The sequence below is a fragment of the Trachypithecus francoisi genome, unplaced genomic scaffold (assembly GCF_009764315.1).
Source record: "Trachypithecus francoisi isolate TF-2019V2 unplaced genomic scaffold, Tfra_2.0 Lachesis_group7, whole genome shotgun sequence".
In the NCBI taxonomy this organism is placed as follows: domain Eukaryota; kingdom Metazoa; phylum Chordata; class Mammalia; order Primates; family Cercopithecidae; genus Trachypithecus; species Trachypithecus francoisi.
In genome coordinates, this window is record NW_022681472.1 from 55741998 (window position 1) to 55763783 (window position 21786).

Below are 21786 nucleotides of genomic sequence, written 5' to 3' on the forward strand. Positions count from 1 at the left end.
ACTCTGAACAAATTAACTTATATCTACCATTCTTGTTACAAGTTATGCAAAAGACCCTGGAGGGATTGTGATATGTTTTTAGGTGAGTTTTGAGGTATATTTTTGTGTCCCTAGTCCAGAAGGACATCCCCATAGTAGTAAGTTAACACCCAAGAGCCTGAAAGTTGTTTGCACATTGCACTTCAAGTCCTGAGTTTTAGGGTTTTTTTCCACAGCGATTCATATGCACACATATAGCAGGCCCCATGTCTGGACTCCAGCCCACACAGTTATCCTGCCAATTCCAAAGCAGCAGAGAATGAAGACACTCATGCCCCATCATCCATCATTTTTTTCTATGAACCTTACAGCTGAAGATTGAAAAATCTGGTTTTGATCTTTTGGGTTTTTTTTTTTTCATTTCAAGTCAACTGAATAGCCCATACACATGGATATAAAGAAATATGACCAGGAATTGTTTGTGGTATTGAATCAGAACTGGAGACATCTGAAGTCAAGCCACTTCAGTAGTGTTTCTTATTTCTTTTTAATCAGATTTTGAATATTCTTTCTGCAGGTTGTGTTCCTGACTGGCTTTGGCTATGTGTATGTGGACACTGTACATCAGTGTGGCACAGTCTTCATCACTGTGGCCCCGGAAGGAAAAGCAGGACCTATTTTAACTAACAGCAATAGGTAGGTTTAATTATTTTCCCAGTAACAACATAATAAGTGTTCCTGTTATAAAGTTGTAAACTTACTATTTATCTTTGTCATCTCTACATATGTATTAAAGCTTTTTGTTAATTATCGCATAATCCATAAAAAATATGGTTATTAGCAATAAATCATACCTTCAATAGGTAGCAATAAACCATCTTTCCTAGATACCACTTCCACTCCTTCTGTGGTAGGTTTAACAAACTGATTTACAAACTATGCATCTTGGAATCATACCACTATTATTAGCATGAAATGCACATTAATACCTCTGTATCTGCATGACAGTGTAGTAATTAATAATAAAACTTAGCAATTAGAGCTACATCAAATATAAATACGCCTCTTAGAGTCATATTTTCCACCCCCCTCTTTGACCTGAATGTTGCCATCAGGTTTTAAAAACTTGAAATAGACAAAGAGTTAATATCCTTAATTTAAAAGAATTCACATAATTCAATAGGAATAAAGATAGCCTTACAGAAACAAAAATAGAGGCAATAGGCATAAACAGAAAATTCTAAGAAGAGGAAATATAAGTAATCAAAGAAATGCTAATTTATCAAATTAATAATGATGTCGTATCATATCCAGTCCTGGTGAAAGTGTAAATTGGTACTATTTCCTGGAAAGCACTTTAGTAATACATGTTAAGAGCTTTAAAATTCTTTTGGCTTAGAAATTCCACTTTTAAGTGTGTTAAGAGTTTAAGAGTTAAGGAAGTAGAGAAGTGGGCAAAGATATACACAGAGAGATGTACACAGTGAGAGATATCACACAGTTACAATGGCAAAATATTCAAAGTAAAAATGCCCATCCATAGGGAAATAGATGTACTATAATTGTACTATAAATGTTACAACTGCAAAAAGTAGATCTCAAAGAATTTTAATGGAATGGAAAATGCATGTTATATAATCTAAAATAAAACAAGTAGAATATAATATTGAATATATATGATCCTGAAGTTATGTGTTATCTGTACATACATACACACATAAGTACATATGTATACATACTCACACAGAAAACATTCCTAGAAATAAGACTGAAAAGAAAACAATCAAAATTGGTAACAGATATGGGGTTAATGAATTATTTAATATTTAATTATTATTTGATTTCTGTATTTTGATTTCTTATAATAGCATTTATTTTATGATCAGAAAAGATAATTTAATATTAAAATATAAATACCACCAACTTCCATACATTTGTTTAAATCTTTCTTTTAAAAAGTTCATTGCAACCGGGTGTGGTGGCTCACACCTGTAATCCCAGCACTTTGGGAGGCTGAGGTGGGCAGATCACCTGAGGTCAGGAGTTTGAGATCACCATGAGATGGCCAACATGGTGAAACCCTGTCTGTACTAAAAGTACAAAAATTAGCCAGCCTTGGTGGTAGGTGCCTGTAATCCCAGCTATTCAAGAGGCTGAGGCAGGAGAATCACTTGAACCCGGGAGGCGGAGGTTGCAGTGAGCCAAGATCACACCACTGTACTCCGGCCTGGGCGACAGAGCGAAACTCCATCTTGGGGGGACAGAAAAAAAGTTTATTGCTTCTCATATATGGTTAAGAACTCATTAATTTGGATTCTGCTAATCTGAATTTATAATATTTCAAACAATGTTGGATAGGATGTTTTCTTTGCCCAAAAGTGTTCATAAAAAATTAATAGCATAATAAAATTGGAGATGAACTTTTAACTAGTATAGTACAAAATTTCAGGTTTATTCAACACTTTCAGAAACATTTTATTTAGGGCATAAATGTTAATGACAATAGAAGCAACCTTTCATGAGAAAAGTACAGGTATTTCTTGGAACTTCCTTAATTCATTCAACAAATGTTTTTCAAGGGCTTACTGGATGCCTACCACAGGATGAGGATACATCCATAAATAAAAAGGCCCAATCCTTGCCCTGGAGAGGATCACTTTCTCCTCATAGGCATGGAATTGGGCAGGGTGGCGGGGGGTGTAGAGAGTAAACATAAAAAGAAAGGAAATGTTATGGTGCAGTAGAAGGTCAGCATTCTACAGGGATGAAAACAGAGCTCAGTAAGAGGCGCTGGGAGTGCCAGGGCCAAGAGATTGGGAGAGTGTAGTTTTAAACAAATTGGTGTTGGTAAGCTGCATTGAGAAGCTGATATTTGGGCGGAGACTAGAAAGCAGTAAGGGGTTAGTAATGTGACTATCTGAAGGAAGAGCTTCCCAGGCAGAGGGCACAGCCAGTTCAAAAGCCTCCAACAACGTGCCTGGCATTGAGGAGGAACAGGGAAGAGGCTGTCGTGGGCCCAGTGGAGGGGGTGGAAGTGGAAGTAGCAGTGCATGAGGTCCAGGAGGTAAGAGCTAGAAGGACGGAGACCTCATGGGCCATTGAAGGGCTTAGCTTTAATTATAAGCGAAATGAGGAACTCATTGGAGCATTTTGAACATAGAAGTGACACACTGTGACTTAAATTTCTAGAAGATCATTGGCCACTTTGTTAAAGTAGACTGTAGAGAAACAAGGGCACAGGCAAGCAGGGAGACTAGTTAGGAGATGATTACAGTTGCTCATATTAGAGACACTGATGGCTTAGACTACAGTGGTGTCAGTGGAAGTGTCAGAAACAGTCAGATTCTGGATCTACTTCTAAGGAAAAGTCAATGAGATTTTCCTAATACATTGAATGGCTAAAAATAGAGGCATCAAGGATGACACCCAAATTTTTGGTCTGAGCAACTGGTAGGATATGGTTGCCATTAACTAAAATGGGAGAGGCTATCTGCAAGTTTAGGAGGAAAGATCAAGAGATTGGTTATAGACATGATAAGCTGAGATGTCATTTAGACATCTAAATGACCGTGTGGATAGGTAGTTAGATACACAAGATTGGAGTTCAGTGGGGAGCTCCAGGCTAAGTGTATACTTTGGAAATCGTCAACATATAGATGGTATTTTAGGTCATGAGACTGGATGAGATCCCCAAGGAAGTCAGTGAAGATGGGGGTGAGAAGAGGACCAAGGGCTGAGCCTTAGGCACTTTAAGAGGTCAGGGAAAGGAGGAGGATCTCCATAGGTAACTGAGGACGAGTGGTCAGAGAGGTAGAAGAGCTGAGAGAAGACAGGAAGGAAAGTATTTCCAGGTGGAGGGAGTTGTCAGCTTGTTAGTATGTGGAGTAAGCAAAAACCTGAAAGTCCATCATTTGATTTAGCCAAATGGAAGTCACTGATGACCTTGACAGGAGTTGTTTTATGAGGCTGGGGATGGGGGCACAAAAGGCTGCTTGGAGCAAGCCTTAGAGAGCAGGGAAGGAGAGGAGTTGGAGACAATGTGTATAGAACACACTTCAGAGTTTCTATATAGAGAGGATCAGAAAAATGAGTGGTAGCTAAGGGAGAGAGTGGAGTCATGAGGGATTTTTTGAGCTGAGAGATGACAGCATGTTTACAAGCTGCTAGTAATGAATAAAAAGATGATGGAGGAAAGGGGTGTGAGTTGCTGGAGGGATGTCTTTGAGTAGGTGAGAGCAGAGTGATTTAGTGCACTTTGGAGGGGTTCACCTGAGACAGAAGCAAGGGTGGTTCCACCCCAGAAATGGAGATGGAGAAGACCTGAGCATGGACTCAGGTATGGTTGGTGGGCAGTTGTGGCAGGAATTCCTGCTAACTTTTCTTCTGCTCACATGACTTTTTCAATTTAGGGAGTCTCAGTTACTTTATTCTCTCTTTCTGTCTTGTGATCATCATGATAGAGAATTAATACACAAAGACCAGAGTGATTTTGGAGTAAAAATCTGGTGTTGATAAGGGAAACATACGGAAACATGACAAGAGCTTATAATAGTCCCATTGGGAACATTTCCCAATACTGTTGGAGTGTGACAGGCTCCGTCCAGACACAATGTCCTGAAAGTTGAGTTCTTATTTGTTTCATGAGAGTCTGATATCCCATCAGGAGGTATTTAATAGGTACTGTCATTAAAAAAAGAAAGCAGAGAGAAAGAAAAGGTGAGTGGGGGAGACTAATGTTCTTGTCCCTTTCTCCTCTAGAGCCCAGGAGAAGATTGTTACATTCAAAATGTTTATCACTCAGTTGAGTCTGGCAGTGTTTGATGACCTCACCCACCACAAAGCATCACCTGAGCTTCTGAGACTCACACTGGACAATGTTTTTCTCTGCATGGCCCCGGGAGCTGGTCCCCTCCCTGGGGAAGAGCCTGCAGCTGCGTTGTTTGAACTTTACTGTGTGGAGATCTGCTGTGGGGACCTACAGCTAGACAACCAGCTTTATAACAAGTCCAATTTCCACTTTGCTGTCTTAGTCTGCCAGGGAGAAAAAGCAGAACCCATTCAGTGTTCTAAAATGCAGAGTCTCCTCATATCTAACAAAGAGCTGGAAGAATACAAGGAAAACTGTTTTATCAAACTTCGCATCACCTTAAATGAAGGCAAGAGCATCCTCTGTGATATTAACGAGTTCACCTTTGAATTAAAACCTGCTCGGTTGTATGTGGAAGACACATTTGTATACTACATCAAGACTTTGTTTGACACTTACCTTCCTAACAGCAGGTTGGCTGGTCACTCCACGCACCTCTCTGGGGGTAAACAGATGTTGCCCGTGCAGGTCACACAGCACGCCAGGGCCTTGGTGAATCCTGTGAAGTTACGGAAACTGGTGATCCAGCCAGTGAATTTGCTCGTCAGCATCCATGCTTCCCTCAAGCTGTACATAGCCTCAGACCACACTCCTCTCTCCTTCTCGGTGTTTGAAAGAGGACCCATCTTCACCACTGCGAGGCAGCTTGTGCACGCCCTGGCAATGCACTATGCCGCCGGGGCCCTTTTCAGAGCAGGTAAGAACACAAGCTGAGGGTCTGTGATGAGCTAGAGCCTGGGCAGAAATGACACGCTTGGGGGTAGCACCTCATTTCAAGACCTAAAGAAGCAGTTGGCGAGAGGTAACACACCTGAGCTTTACAGTCACACACAACTGGATCTAAATCTAGAGTCTGCCACTGTTAGCTGTAAGACTTTGGGCAAGTTATTGAACCTTCTTCCTGAGTCTCCATTTCCTCATCGATAAAATGGCTTTGAAGATTTCTGAGAGGATCAGATGAAAGTATGTGAGGTATCCAGCATTTTGCTTGCCACTTAATTAACATTCAAGCAGTAGTAGCTGTTCTGTAAGTTAGAATTTTAGTTCAGTTTAGCAAACACTTTTTTTTAGCACCTTGCAGGCACAGAGCCCTTTCTTAGCAGCCTAGAGCAACCAGGAAAACTAGCCCAGGTCTTCAGTCCCTGGGCCTAAAAGAAGTCCAGTTCTTGTTTATTAGTTTTCTTCATTGCTATTCATCAATAGCAGTAGGTGAGAAATTCAGAGGATTTGTGTGCTCGTAAGATGCACATTGAGCCCTCTATCTATCCAGTGCTGTACTGCCTGTCTAGACAGCTGGCAAAGGGAAGGCTGTGAGTGTGTCAGCCTCTCCATAGACCTGAGCTCAAAGAGAAGGAATGGTCCTTCCACTCTCTGGGGCCAGGCAAGTGGCCTCTTGCAGGCTGAGGGCTGCTGTTTCTCAGGGACTCAGTGGGAAAGGTAAGGATTCCTTCAGTCTGGCTGGAAAAGTCTGCAGGGGCTGGCTTGAACATGCATACAAGATTTTGTAGAAGGACTACTGTGTCCTAGAGACTGGTGGGTAGCGGGCGCAGTGGCTCATACCTGTAATCCCAGCACTTTGGGAGGCTGAGGTGGGAGGATCACTGGAGCACGGGAGTTCAAGACCAGCTTGGCCAACTGGTGAAACCTCATCTCTACCAAAAATTAAAGTTAAAAAATTACCCAGGTGTGGTGTCGTACACCTGTAGTCCCAGCTACTATGGAGGCTGAGGTGGGAGGATTGCTTGAGCCCAGGACTTTGAGGCTACAGTGAGCTATGATCACATCACTGCACTCCAGCCTGGGTGACAGAGCGAGACCTTGTCCCAAAAAATAAAGATTGAGTGGTGGGAACCATGTGGTCTCAGGGTACATTATGGTAATCAGCATCACAGTGTGTGTTCCTGAGCCAAGTTCACTCTAAAGCAGTTTTAGTTTGATCATTGGGCTCCCAGAAATTCAAGCAAAGAACAGCATCCAGAGTTAGCCTTGTCAGCCCTTTCCAATAAAAAACATGGAAATCTTACTTTCTGAAAGTAACAGAGGAGAAGAGGAGAGAGCCTTTGTTGTATCCTCTTTGTAAAGCTGTACTTTGTGAATGCATTCCCACATCAGATTAAGATTGTAGCAGTAAACGACCTGTGTTATTGCCATATTGGTCAGATTACATTTTCTCCGTAATGAAATTCATAGACTTACCAGGGTTATCTAGACTCTTTTATAAAAGATAACAACAAGATCAGGGAGAGGGTCCTGCCAGACCTGTTGTCTTGATAGCTTGCACAACAATGAAGAAAACATTTCCTTCTTGCTAAAAACTTATTTAAAAATAAGCAGTTCACATTTCAAATTTAACAGATGGATGTATTTATAAACAATTCCAGAAACTTTCCCTTCAGGCAGTTTTTGCTTTTTCACATAAGAAGCAGGCACGTAGGTTACTGAGCTCCAATCTGAGGCCTGGCAGGGACGAAGGCTCCCATTCAGTCTCTGCACAACGCAGCAGTGCAGTAAGCAGCAGGGAAACTCTACTTGTGGCACCAAGTAACGGGCCGTGCAGCCCGTGTGCTAAAAACGAGCTCGCTCTTTTGGTTTATATTTTTAATGAGCTTTCACAAGAACATTCTATTTGAATTTTATATAATTCACCTAAAAATCCTCTAAGCTGCCATTCCAATCTCACTGTATACCAACATAAGGGATTCTAATATAGAGGGTCAAGTTTTCAGAGCCTGTTGGAAAGTCTGTTACTAAAAATCTAGGGACAATCTGAAGATCATCTGGGAGAAAGCAGTGATTGCAGGAGTAGGAAATGGGAAGATGCTGGAGGCTCCAGACTCCCAGGTTATCCTTGTCGAGGGAAGGGAGAGAGCAGTGCAGTAAGCAGCAGGGAAACTCTACTTGTGGCACCAAGTAACGGGCCGTGCAGCCCGTGTGCTAAAAACGAGCTCGCTCTTTTGGTTTATATTTTTAATGAGCTTTCACAAGAACATTCTATTTGAATTTTATATAATTCACCTAAAAATCCTCTAAGCTGCCATTCCAATCTCACTGTATACCAACATAAGGGATTCTAATATAGAGGGTCAAGTTTTCAGAGCCTGTTGGAAAGTCTGTTACTAAAAATCTAGGGACAATCTGAAGATCATCTGGGAGAAAGCAGTGATTGCAGGAGTAGGAAATGGGAAGATGCTGGAGGCTCCAGACTCCCAGGTTATCCTTGTCGAGGGAAGGGAGAGAGCTGGCTGCGGGTGGGCAAGTTGCCCACCCACATCTCACTTGGGTCAGAGTGCCCCTGCCTGTCATGGAAAACACCCTTACCTCATTTCTAGGGAAGTTGTGGTATCAACTTGAAAAGATTTTAAGAATAAACAGGCCAGGCGCAGTGGCTCATGCCTGTAATCCCAGCACTTTGGGAGGCTGAGGTGGACAAATTGCCTGTGCTCAGGAGTTTGAGACCAGCTTGGGCAACACGGTGAAACCCCGTCTCTACCAAAATACAAAAAATTAGCCGGGCGTGGGGGCGTGCGCCTGTAGTCCCAGCTACTTGGGAGGCTGAGGCAGGTGAATTGCTTGAACCCGGGTGGTGGAGGTTGCAGTGAGCCAAGATCGCACCACTGCACTCCAACCTGGGCAATAGAGCAAGACTCTATTTCCAAAAACATAAAAAATATTAAAAAATTAAACAACTAAAAAAGGTAGGGGTAGGAGAAGCAGAATGAAAATAAATAGTAATTGGAAATCAGTAACTGACCCTGTCTGAAGGAATGCATGTGGTCTTTATCCTGAGGCCCCTCTCTAACCCAAAGGTTTAGTTTGATAGGAGCCAGGCAGACTCCCTTCTTCAACACAATTTCCAAATGACCGAGCAAAAGATAGATTTGCTATTGGAGGACAATAAAGGAGTACCTTTGGATCTGTCTGCCCTTTTCTGTCCAGCTCAGATGCCACTGAGATGTAGCTCTGGCCTACACATAGCCCTTCTATCAGGCAGTGGCTTCAGGCTTCAAGGATTCCAACCCCACCACAGGGGAGGACCTGCCACTGGCAGGAGGAGGCCAAGGCAGATTCCCACTCCCTCTCTGCACCCGTGGCACCAAACTGAACAGGCCTGTCATGGGGGACACTGCTTGGCCATAGCTACTCTCTTTTCTTTTATACGTGGACTCATTGGAGAGATGGGGAATTAAGATGTTTCTAGACCAACCTTCTGCCGTTAGGTACACCCTTACAGCCATTCAGGGCTAAAGGGAATCTGCTGTTTCTTTACCTCCAGAGAAGGCCCTCCATGGAGGAATATTCCACAGCCTCCTTAGCTCCCTTGCCTACTCTTTGCAGCCTGAGCTCACAGAAGGAAGAGGTGGGTGGGCTTCGGAATTAGGAAAACCTGGGTTGGAAACCCAGCCCACAGGTGGATCATCAAGGGGACTGTGAGCAGTTGGCTTAGTCTCCAAGCCTCAGTCTCCCCCTTTTCCTGCCTGTGAGGCCATGGAAGCAGTACCACCATGTTGCATTCACCTCTGCCTCCTGTGCCTGGTCCATTCCCTGACCCAGGCAGCAGCTCAGTCACCAGCTAACCTGCACTGACTTGAAGGAAGAGAATACTTTTCTTGCAGTTACTGTGAGAATTAAATGTGTTGAATGCCTGGCATCCATAATGCCTCTCATTTGTAATCTTTATCTTCCAGAAATTATTCCCTCCTTTGCCCTAAGCCCTAGTGTTATCCGAACGTTCCAGAGAAGGGAGGAGGGCTCAAAATTTAAGAACGTCCCTCTCTTCATTGGCTAGGCATGGGATTCTTCGGGACCTTGGCTGTTGTACCCTCACCTTCCCGATCCCCTCAGATCACTGAGCTGAGGATCTCTGTCACAGGACTGCCCTCCTCTTCAGAGCCTGCTGGTGAAGGAGGGATGGCTCCCACCCAGTCCTGTCCCCACAGCCTTCCCATAGCCAGGCTCTGAGCACCAAGCTGGGGAGGTTGGTGGCTTCCCAGAGAAAGCTGTCTTTTCAGACTCCTCCTCTCCTGGCCCTCACTTGCCCCTCCAATTTTGGGGGCCTACATCCCCAAATCCCCACCCCAGGGAGCCAAGGTAAGGGCAGCGCCTGCGGGACTCCACACACAGCCACGTTCCCATGGGGCAGCAGCGGCTGCGTGGCAGGCCAGCCCAAGCTTCAGGAGGAAAGCAGATCCAAAGCTGCCCTCCTGGGACATACACAGGTGAACACTCCCTTCTCACTAACCTCATCAGAATGTCCCTGTCACAGAGTTCAAGACCAGCCTGGCCTACATGGTGAATCCCCATGTCTACTAAAAATACAAAAATAAATAAATAAATAAAGCCAGGCGTGGTGGCATGTGCCTGTAATCCCAGCTACTTGGGAGGCTGAGGCAGGAGAATCGCTTGAACCCAGGAGTCAGAGGTTGCAGTGAGCTGAGACCACACCACTGCACTCCAGCCTGGGCGAAAGAGTGAGACTCAATCTCAAAAAAAAAAAAAAAAAAACAAACACAGTCCTTATTGCCAGGGTTTACATAACCGGAGCTGGGATTGAAGGGTCCAAGACATTTGTCTGGCTCTAGCTCTGCTCCAAAGGGAAGCACTCAACTCAGTAGGATTGGGAAAGATTAAAAACAACCCCTCCATTCTTGTCAGAAGTTTGCATCCCCTTTGCGACACACCATTGAGCATCTGGCCACCCCCGACCAGGCATCTCCTCCTATCCTGGTGCCTCCTCTGTCCCGGGGAGGCTTTAGAGGGAACCTCCCGCCTGCAAACACCTGCAACCCAAGAAAGAGCCCTTCCTCAGGTGGTGGCAGAGTGCGTCCCCAGCACATGGACCCCTGTTAGCAGGAATATGGGAGGCTCGGGCAAGGCAGTTATATTAAAGCCATTTGTGGGGCCATCAGGGGATCACTTTGATTTATAAAGTATGAAAGCTTGCCATTTATGAATTCACAGGGAATGACTTATTTCCCTTATTTTCTTCCAAAGAAATGGATTACTTTCCCAATTCTAGTGTGAAAAAATGAATTGCAGGGGAAATGGGTCACTTTTTCACAAATGTTGAAAGTTCTGCATTTGAGGTTTCAATCACTCCTTCCCTCTGGTCCATTGCAGGCTGGGTAGTTGGGTCTCTGGAGATTCTTGGCAGCCCTGCAAGCCTGGTGAGAAGCATCGGGAACGGCGTCGCCGACTTCTTCAGGCTTCCGTACGAGGGGCTGACCCGGGGCCCCGGAGCCTTCGTGAGTGGCGTCTCCAGAGGGACCACATCGTTTGTAAAGCACATCTCCAAAGGTAGTGGTTTCCGTTCCTTGCATAATGCCTTTACTCCTTCCCTGTTTTTTTTTTCTTTTTTTTTTTTTTGTTTTAAGAATGTGCATTCAGATTGCCTCTAGCTTTGGCCTGTTAGCTTGCAGTGAGAGTTTGGATTTGTAACAAAGCTCATATATAATATCTTATGTTTTGAACAGATCAGTACTTGCCTGTGGTGTGTGAAAATGTTTCAGAAACTTCAGAATTTTAAGCCTCCCATTGGGAAAACAAGGATTGGCTCAACTGTTATTCCATGTGATAAACACAGAAATATTAAAGGTGTTCAGGATTTCTGCTAAACATCAGAAACCCTACACTGTGTTGCCTCCATATTTTTTAAATGTAGATACAGTTGTCATAACTTTCTGAAGGATATGGATACATTCTGACATGGAAGCAGATTTCGGGGTGAAACAGCCAACTTTTCTCTAGTACGCCACGTAAACAGTGCCATCTTGCGGCCCAGACAGGTCATCGGGCACGGAGGCCAAAGTGCTTCCCACAAGGACAGTGTTTTAGTTTTATCTGTGTGTGTTTGCTTGATGTTATTTTGGTCAGCTTGGCAGAGGCTTGGGAACTAACAAGGGCCATCTGAGTCCCCTTTTCTTCTCAGTGGGAGGCAAGGAAAACAGGGCAAAGGGCTTCTTCCCGTAAAAGGCATCTGACCACAGGCCATAGGACAGGTTGTGGAAGTCTCTGTAAGGCACAAAAGAAGACTTGATCTTGAAATAGGAGAATCCGTGATCCACAGAGGGGGTGAGGTACTATGGGTGGGAGGGCTGGCAAGAGAACAGCCAGAGTCATAAAAACAAATTCCACGGACAATGAAAAGGACACTCCCCCAGGCCTTAAATCATCTGGGAGGCCTGGGGGCTGAGCTGCAGAAATCCACCCCAGGAGTCACTGGCAGACTGCTCACTCTTGACACTGGAATCTCTGTGGTTCTGTTGTTTTTATGTTAAAATAAGACAACCAACACCTGCTAAATTGAACCTCAGCGGTATTTTCAGCCTACTGACTCACTGTTTTTTACACTTGTTCTCTTATTCTCTTAGCAAAATCTGTTTGCTTTGTTGGCATCCCTATGTGTGTGCACGCACACAGATATTTTTCTTTTCAGATTACTGGTAAAGATGCAGCTGCAAAAACGACATTGAGCATTTCTTCCTGAAACTGGACCTGCAATAACAGATGAGCTAGTTTGTTAGCATCCAGATCTGTACATGAAAGTCGCTCAGTTTTGCTCACTGAAATGTGTGCAGACCTGCTAGAGGAATTGTGGCTGTTGTGACCAAATGCTAAAACAGCCTTTCTTAGGAAAACCAGACAGATTCACGGCTCTCACATGATTTACTCCTTTTATTCCCCTCACTGTTTTTTCAGTTGATATCCTGAATATCAAAATCGCACGTATTCTCCATGGCACAATAATTACATCCTCAGAATGGCAAATGATAAGGTTTAGTATCTCCCCCTTTGTTATTACTGAAGTTATAGGGAGGGAATAAAATTTATTCCTAAAGTTGAAATATTTTATCTTTGTAAAACTTAGCAACGTAACTTTACCCTTTAAAATCAGAGCGGGCAGATTTTAACCGTCAAAATTGGGCCTCAATGAAGGCATCAATACTGTTTTAACCAAACCTTGACAAATTCAATTATAGTGAAGGATAGTTTCATGTGAAACTCTAGGCTGCTCTCTGGCACCTGTGATTCTTAACCCTTTGAAGAGTGTCATCACCCCTGTGGGCAAGTGTTCCTCTTTACCTCATCTTCTTTTTAATTTTATTGTGTCTTATTTGAGATAAGATCTCACTCTGCCACCCAGGCTGGAGTGCAGTGGTGCAACTGCAGCTCACTGCAGCCTTGACGTCCTGGGCTCAGGCAATCCTCCCACCTCAGCCTCCTGAGTAGCTGAGACTACAGGTGTGCACTACCACACCCAGCTAATTTTTTAACTTTTCATAGAGACAGGGTTTTGCCATGTTGCCCAGGCTGGTCTCGAACTGCTAGGCTCAAGCAATCCTCCTGTCTTGGCCTCCCACAGTGCTGGGATTACAGGCGTGAGCCACCGCCCCAATTGTTTACCTCTTTTCTTAAGACTCTGTCTTCAAATTCCCTGAGAGGAAGCCACCATCACTTGCCCTGGGCATGTCCAGGAGGGCCCACAAGTGCGCCCAATGCCTCTGAAACTACTGCGTTGGGGTCCCTCATGTATGTGACAAGGAAGCTAACCCCATGCTCTTGTTCCCTCAGGTACCCTCACATCCATCACCAACCTGGCCACAAGCCTGGCCCGGAACATGGACCGGCTCTCACTGGATGAGGAGCACTACAACCGGCAGGAGGAGTGGCGGCGGCAGCTCCCCGAGAGCCTGGGCGAGGGGCTTCGACAGGGCCTGTCCCGGCTGGGCATCAGCCTGCTTGGTAAGGGGCTGCGGGGCCTCCCACCTGTCTGCAATCCAGCAGACTGAGGTGCAGGGTCTCCCAGGACTGGGCAACCTCGCCTTCTGCCTGGGGATGACTGGGAAATGCTCAGAGAAGCTAAGGCACTTGCTCTGAGTTCTGCAGTGCGTCCCGCTGAGGGCTCACCTGCACAGCAGCACATGCAGCACCTGTGTTTTCTTTGTGTCTGAAATGTATCTTGGGCCTCACTAAAGTTCTTAAAAGAAATCCTAATTTGATAGGACCCGCTCTAAGCATAGTGGTGTCTGCACGAGGACAGCAGCTTCCAGCTGTTTGCTTTCTGAAGAATATGATAGGCAACCCTTCCGAAGCACTGGCTCCCTCACTCCCACACATGCTGAGCCGCTTCTTTTGTTTGAGAAGCACTAGAACAACATGAAATGTCATGTAAACTTCAGTGAGGAGCCCACTTTGTCCTTTTACTTTTTTGAGATCAGCCTGACTCAGAGCAATTATTGTTTGTAGAGCAGCCAGATGGTATAGAGGTGAAGATTGCTATGCATATTTCAAAATATTACAAATGTCTGAAAATAAGTTGCTTTAAAAAAATCTATAAAAAGGAAGCTTCAGAGCTAAAAGCTTGCAGGGCAAGATTTTCAAGGATTTTTTTGTTTATTTGTTTGCAAAGGAATTTAAAACTGTATTGTTTGGCAGTGTGCCTGTCCTGCATCTGAGGGAGTGTGCGCCTCCCAGAGATCAAAGTCACCCAAAGCAGTGCAGAGCAAAGGGTAGAAAAGATGAGTTTGAAAGGACTTGCCCTCTCTCTGATCTTCAGTTCTCTATAGAACTCCTCGATTGGCAACTGCAGCCAGCTGAGGCTCTGGGAGGAAGTGGTAAAATGGTACAAGTTCAGGTTAAGTTGCTAGAAATTATACAGGTAAAAACATTCAGTGGTGTGGGGCACGTCATATGTGGAAACTGGGAAGCTGGTGACCTGTGATAAACAAGCTGGGTAAAGGAGCAACCTTCTTGCTTAACTCAGTAACCCAAAGGTGATGGTGACTCCTTTGGGGAAGGCGGTGTGGCAGGGGACCCTGCCCTCAGAAGCCTCAGACCTCGGGCTAGGGTGTCAAAGTCCTTTCTTTGTGACCTCAGAGAAGTTCTTTTCTGAACCTGAGTTTTTCTTTTGTATATTGGGCCTGGTGATACCATTGTTAGAAGTAACAGTGGTAGTTATATGGCAGCCACCATGCTCATGTTTGGTAAACAGCACCTATCATTATCATAGTATGGTAGCAAATGAACTATAAGAGTTGCCTGGTTTCCAAGAGTGTCTCCGCAAAAAGAAACATCTGAGCAATGGCAGGAATATTTTCACTTTATCTAATGGATTAAGTAGCTGTAACCAGAGGAAGTGACAATGAGGTTATATTGAGGATCTCAAGGTCATTGTTTTGCAACTCTGGACCTGTAGATGCTATTAATTGGAGGCTTAAGTACCACTACTCTGGGGTTGAGAGCTTCCCTGTCTCCAGCCCAGCCCCTCTGAGAGACAGAGAGCCCGACCCACCCACCCCTGGGCTGGCTGGTGTGTGGCTGTCTCCACCTCAAACCCGACTCCCTTCCCGCCCAAGGGTTCCAGTGTCTTCCCACTCAGAGAAGCCCCAGCCAATGCTCCATTTTCAGTGTGTAAGATTGTACCTGATGGGAAAAATCAGTTGTGTGAGGAGTCAAGAATCTGTCTGTCCCAATGAGGTCATCTTTCTGGGCGTGGGTCCTGTTGACAGGGTAAGTCATAATGCTCTGATCTTTGCTGTAGTCATTGTGTCTTGCATATCTTTATCCATGTGAGGGAATTCATTTTTGGAAACTGTAGTGGGCTCATGGGGTCTTTGTGCATATCTGGTAATTTCCAGAAGATTATTAATTCTTGGGGTAACATAAACCTCCTCTGTAGATGCTGGCTGCACCTGCCAACACTGGCCGGCCCCATTCCCAGCCCAGCCCACACCCTCAGCAGTGTGTCCATGTCTGGACTCTGCAGAGTTCACAGTGGGCATCTCAAGCTTGGCTCAAACCAGCTTCCTTTCCTGTAAGACTTCAAGAGCCTTTGTTTCATGTAATTGTTGAGTTATCTCAAAATGTCTGGTCTTAGAACTACCAAGTGTGTGGCAAGAAGAAGAAAGAGGAGAGTACAACAAACTGAATCTCCTCACTTTGGAAAGTTATAGATTGGCCACCGTTTAATTCTTCCCCAGAAATGGTGTTTGAAATTGCCATATACAATGCAGTGCCTAATTGAAGTTACAGCCATTATCACTAATAATTTGAAACCCAGGCCGGGCACATGGCTCACACTTGTAATCCCAGCACTTTGGGAAGCCAAAGCAAGTGGCTTGCTTGAGCTCAGGAATTCGAGATCAGCCTGGGCAATGTGGCAAAACCCCATCTCTACAAAAATAAAATGAAATACAAAAATTAGCCAGGCATGGTGGCACATGCCTTTGGGCCCAGCTACTCAGGAGGCTGAGGTGGATTGCTTGAGCCCAGGTCAAGGCTGGAGTGAGCTGAGATTGCACCACTGCACTCCAGTCTGGTGGACAGAGTGAGACCTTGTCTCAAAATAATGACAGTAATAATAATAGTTTTAAACCCATGCCAGTGAAATATTCTAGTTGCTCAGTTTCTTCAAAAAGACAGAAACGTCAAGGACCCAGTTCATAAAAATATATTAAAGGAAAAGTTTAGAGTTGGCAAAGCATTTTCAAAGGTGTCATCTTATTTGATCTTTACAACCCTTCACAACTTCATAACCCTTCACAGCTTCACAACTTTGGATGAGGTAAAGTGACTTAGCCAGGTCAAACCTCCAGCAGGGACAGGAGCCCGGGCCTTTCCACCATGTCGCCTACTCCTGTGGAGCTCCAGGCCTGGAAACCATCAGGATGTGGGGAGATTGAACAATTTCAAGTTCCAGTGTAGGAAAAACACATTTCCCCCAAATGTTTATGGGTTCAGGAGGCCTTCTTGACTCTGCTTCACCCTCATGGGAACCCTATGGAGCATTATGAGGCCCTTGAAAATTAAAGCAAGTCTTTAATTTATGCCCAGCCGCACTGCCCCAGGTCAGCAGGGAAAAGTGTCTGCTGGCTGAGAGATGCCACCGAGGCTTTTGGATGAGCTCCATGACAGTTTTCCAAAAGCAACGGCTTTTGGAAAAACTGTTTAGCCTGCAGTATTGGCATCAGCCTTGCCCACATTTACCAGATCTGTTCCCCAACACCCACACTTTCTACTACACTCTGGAGCCTGCACTGAGAAAGGATATGCAGCTCCGCATCACAACTGCATTCTGCATTTCCTCCCAGACCTGATGCCTTCTCATGAACACCAAAGTCAGGATGTCAAGAATTGCTCCTCTGACTCCCACTTCTTTTGGGATGCTTCCTGGTTTGTGACACACTGCTGGATTCCCCAGAGACCACCTCCTCTCTCTTCATGGGCACTCTTGGCTATGCCATCTGGAATCCCAACAAAACAGGCCTCCGCGAGGTGAATCAGAAAAGTCCCCTCCGAGGGAGTGACTCAAGAGTTGCATATCTCAAGAGACTGCCCTTAAGACCACCATCTGCCATTTACTGACTGGTGTGTATTATAGTCAGTGCGGAATTTAGGAATGACAGGCAAAGTGCTTCCTTGTTGGTTTGCTCATCTGTTCTGGTCAAAAAAGCAGCACTGAGCTGGAATGCGCAGTATACTCTATGCATCTCGTTTCTTTCTGGAATGGCGAGCTGTGGCGTGGTATACCATCTTATGCCTGTCCTTCTGATAGTGTGACAAAAAAATGCCAGAAACAAAATTACACCACATGGTAAAGGCAGCATCAAAATAGACGCATCCACAAGGAACTTCCATAGCTCAGTGACCAAGTAGTTTCTGCCCAAGGCTTAGAAGCAAGTCACAGAAAGAGGTGAGGGAAGGCGTGGTGGTTTCCTGCTTCACAATGAAGGCCTTCCTCCTCCTCCACCTTCCAAGGCACAACAGGCAATAGCTCCTGTGTCCTGTGGGGTGCAGCACTCACTCAGTCCTGGAAACCCCTCCCAGGCACGCTCTTCTCTCTTCACTGGCTTCATCAGATCACAGCCATCTCCATGTGGCCGCCCACCCTGTGGGCCTAACGCCAGCAGACAAGTCTTGGGATCAGTTTCCACTCCTGAAAGCCTTCAAGCAGAGTTTGAGTCTATGACAGTCCATAATTTACCAGTTGTGGGATTTACTTCAGAGGATATACTTCAGAGGAGAGCCATTCCAGGCTCTGAGAGAGGCTGCCTCTCTCAAAGCAGGGCTGCAGGGACCATGAAATGGCTGCTGGTCTCTTAGCCTCTCTGTTCTCCAGCTTGTGAGCACAGAGGTAGATAAGGCACCTGGTGGCCGGTGAGGAGTTGGTGTGACAGGCCAGATTTCCCCCTCAAAGGTTTGCTGCTGAGCCCAGGGCAGGTGGTTCCACAGCTCCCTCTCTGACTCTCAGAATCTAACACGTTGTCATGGGACTCAGGCTTTCCACTTTTGGGGGGCTGCCCAAATTGTCTTATCTGTCGAAGCCACAGTAACTGGAGCCTTCACTGTGGCCGGAGAAAACGGAGCAGAACAGAGGGAGCTTCACTTGATACCTGCAATGGAGCAGCTGGCTGTCAGCACCCTGTGCGGGTGACTGCAGCTGGCCCCAGGCTCCACTCTTTGATTTGATGCTGTTCACTTTGATAATCTGCTGAGGTGACTGGAAGAGAAGACCCAGGGTTCCTCCCTGTCCCTCAGTGTGGCCACTCTGACTTCTGATCTTCCAAATGGAGTGGAGCATCAATGGCAAATGAGGGGCGCTCCCAGCCGAGCGCCAGGCCTGGCTAGCTGTGATGCTGAAAGAGTGACCCTCACTCTGGATAGCTGGGGTGGCCTGGGCCTGCCGGGAGCAGCTTCCTCTGCTCACTCTTGCCATTTCTGTATAAGGTTTGGCAGCACGACTCTAGGCTGGGAAACAGGCCTGTTGCCTCAGGTCATTCTGAATCTGTCAATGCATAAACTTAAATGTCTCTGTCAAAACCTAGAGGAAAGGAGTCCATGAAAAACATTCCCTTTACAATTGACGTGATGTGCACTAAAATTTCTACCAGGGATCAGAGCATTTTCATCAATCCTAGCAGTTTTGAGTTGAAAACAGAGAATTCTGTCAAGAATTATAAAGAAATTTTCCCTTCTTTCTGAGTTAGGGAGCCCTCCACTCCATCATGAAAAAAAATCAGAATGGTGAGGCTTTTCTAGCTCTCATAGTTCGCCTCTCAAAGCAGTAGCAAAGGGGCCGTATCCACAGGACTGCCTGAGGGGCTCCTTTCATCTTAACTGCCTCAGGCTCAGTGCAGGAGATGGATGCCCTGTGCTACAGTTGTGGGAGCAGAGCCCCGAGGGGTTTTGGTCACTATTCTAAGTGAAGAGTAAGTGGCCAAACCTCAATTCAAGTGAGAGAGAAAGGTTTTCCAAGATTGGCAAAGAGGAAGAGCCTGTTTTATAGATGGGATAAGCGAATCTCTTGGTGGTTAAGAGCTATGCTGTGACTCACACTCTCTGTACACTTAACAGCTGTGTGACCTTGGGAAAAACTCCTTAACCTCTGTGCCTCAGTGTCCACATTTGGATAAAAACAATGTCTGACTCCTGGGAATATGAGGATCAAATGATCTCATACAAATAAAGCTCTTAGCACAGTCCCCAGACCTAGTAAGCATTCCAGATAGATTACCTATAGTCAAAATAATAATTACTATATCAATAATTACTCTTAAGTATTAATACTACTAAATTATGATTGTTATGATTATTATTAAAAGTGGGGAGTTAGAAAGGGGCTTAACCCCTTCCAGTTTTTCATCCTCCTGAATCGGTGCAAATGTATTGGGCTGAACAGTCTTTCCCTGCTCCTGAGGAATTGTTAGCTCCTCTCTGTAAACTGTGTTGCCTGACTTCAGAGGAAAGATGTATGGATGACACTGAATAGCCTGACAGGTTTGTTAAATTCTGAACTAAACTTCACAGATCCTGACTGTGTGGACCAAACTCCATCTGAATATTGTGCTTTGATGACAATAATAAATGTCTACTGCCCTTGGTGTACTTAGATAACTGGTAAATAAATGGGTAGTAAAGACCTTTATAATGAGGGTGGGGACTCATTTTCAACCCAGATAAAACTCTGTTCCAGATGGAGCCTTTCATTTTCCAAAAATTTTAAGCCTCTGTCCTTACTGAGGGCTTTTGTTATTCCAGGTGCAATCGCTGGTATAGTCGATCAGCCGATGCAAAACTTCCAGAAAACATCTGAGGCACATGCTTCAGCAGGACACAAGGCCAAGGGTGTCATCTCAGGTGTGGGGAAAGGAATCATGGGGGTGTTCACAAAGCCCATCGGAGGAGCTGCTGAGCTGGTGTCACAGACTGGTTACGGTAAGTTGGTGGAAAACCCATCAGGCCAACCCAGACGTTAGTGATTTGCATGATTATACCAAGGGTTCCCTAAGATAGTGTAACCTTTCACGTGGTAGAGGAGTAAAAGATACATAGTGGCTATCTTTCTTACCTCTCTATGCTTATTTACACAGAGTAGAATTTTACTAGTAATAATAAAACCGTAGAATCAGGAAACCAGTTACTAGTTTCAGTCTATATGTCACAGAATCTTTTTACAGTACACTTGATAGACCAGTTTAGAGGTTGAGGGCAGAATGGAGAATACCATAGAGAAAAGAATTAACACTTTCTCCTATAAGAAATGTGGAAGGAGTGATTGATAGGTTGTGGGAAGATAACTTTAAGAAGCAGTAGAGAATGAGACAGAGTGTGGATGTGCACATGGATCTTTGGGTTTGGGGTGGCGTTCTCAGCAGCCAGGCCGGGGCAGAAACAAAGGGTCTGCAACTAAAATCCCTTTCGCAAGCAGACAGCTGTGGAGTGCATGGGCGCACGGCACTACCTGCACTTGGATGGGCGTGCCAGGGCCTCTCCCCGTGCAGCAGTGTGCACACGAGTAATGGGTGCCTGTGAAAGGAAGCACCTCCTCCCAGGCTTATTTTCTGCATTCGTGGCAGAGCACATTAAAGTGGCTTTCTATAAACCTGTGGCTGGAACCGTTACCATTTTACCTAAAATTGGTGTCATCATTTTGGTCATGAAGCAGGCTGTCTAGCTAGTATCACAAACCACAGAAGCACCCTCCCGTTTGTCAGACATGTAAGCACACTGTGTCTGCATCCACATCTGGCCATAAAGCCCATGGGATGTGTTTCAAGGGAGGCATCCTGCTCCTCAGCAGGCCTGACAAGAGGCAGCTAGATCAGGGCATAAAAACAGCGTCTGAAAGGAAAGGAGTGGAGATGAATGAGTGCCCACACTTCAGGCAGCCATCCGGAAAGTATCCTTTAAGAGACCACACAGACGCCAGCATGTGTTCCTCTTCGCTTTCCCCTCCTCGCCCCCCTCATTTCCCTCTCCTTCTGTGAATGACATTTTCACTCACAGGGAAACTGACAGTAAGATGTGCTATAACCTGTAAGTGGGGAAAGTTAAACTCCCTTATGATACGGACTCCAGTGAGGTAAAGTCAAGTCATACTTCATAAATTCTTTTGGTTTTGAAAATGCCATTGTCCCTCACTGTGTTTCCCAGGGCTGAAGAATGCTCCCTTATGTAAGAAGATCTTACAGCAGAGCTTCACATGGCCTTTTAGTTTCCATCACTCTTGTAAAACTTTTATTACCGAACTGAAGGTTTTACAAACCACTAATTCTTAGTCTAATGACTGCATCGTTTATAAACATTTACAAGCCCTCAGAAAGCACACACGCTCTACCATCTTTGGTTCTGGAGAGTCTCTGTAAAGGCCTATGTGGCTGCTGCTGGGTGCCCTCATTTGGTGCTGGCACCAGGGAGAGCATGTCATAAACCAGAGGCCCCAAGCGCACTCATAAATGTACATGGATTCGTGTTTAACAGCTGAATTAAGTCACTTAGCATTTAAATAGTGTATCTAGGCAAAGGGTGTGCCTTTGTATGTATCTTGTGTTTTTTATTTTTTGACTAGCCTTAGCACAGATACAGAAGTATTAAGGAAGCTAACTAACAATCTAGACTTTTTTTTTTTAGACACAGGGTTTGCTGTCACCGAGGCTGGCATTTAG

General features: G+C 45.2%; 1 protein-coding gene across 6 annotated transcripts in view; it reads left to right on the top strand.

The window, feature by feature from the left end:
- The window catches only part of VPS13B (vacuolar protein sorting 13 homolog B), an 869883-nt gene that overhangs the window by 840869 nt on the left and 7228 nt on the right, over positions 1-21786 (top strand). For all 6 annotated transcript variants that reach the window (XM_033202375.1, XM_033202376.1, XM_033202379.1 and 3 more), the window contains exons 55-59: positions 557-675; positions 4738-5543; positions 10964-11140; positions 13415-13585; positions 19880-20056. In XM_033202375.1, the coding sequence (XP_033058266.1) occupies positions 557-675; positions 4738-5543; positions 10964-11140; positions 13415-13585; positions 19880-20056 (1450 nt within the window). The remainder of the gene's footprint in view (positions 1-556; positions 676-4737; positions 5544-10963; positions 11141-13414; positions 13586-19879; positions 20057-21786) is intronic.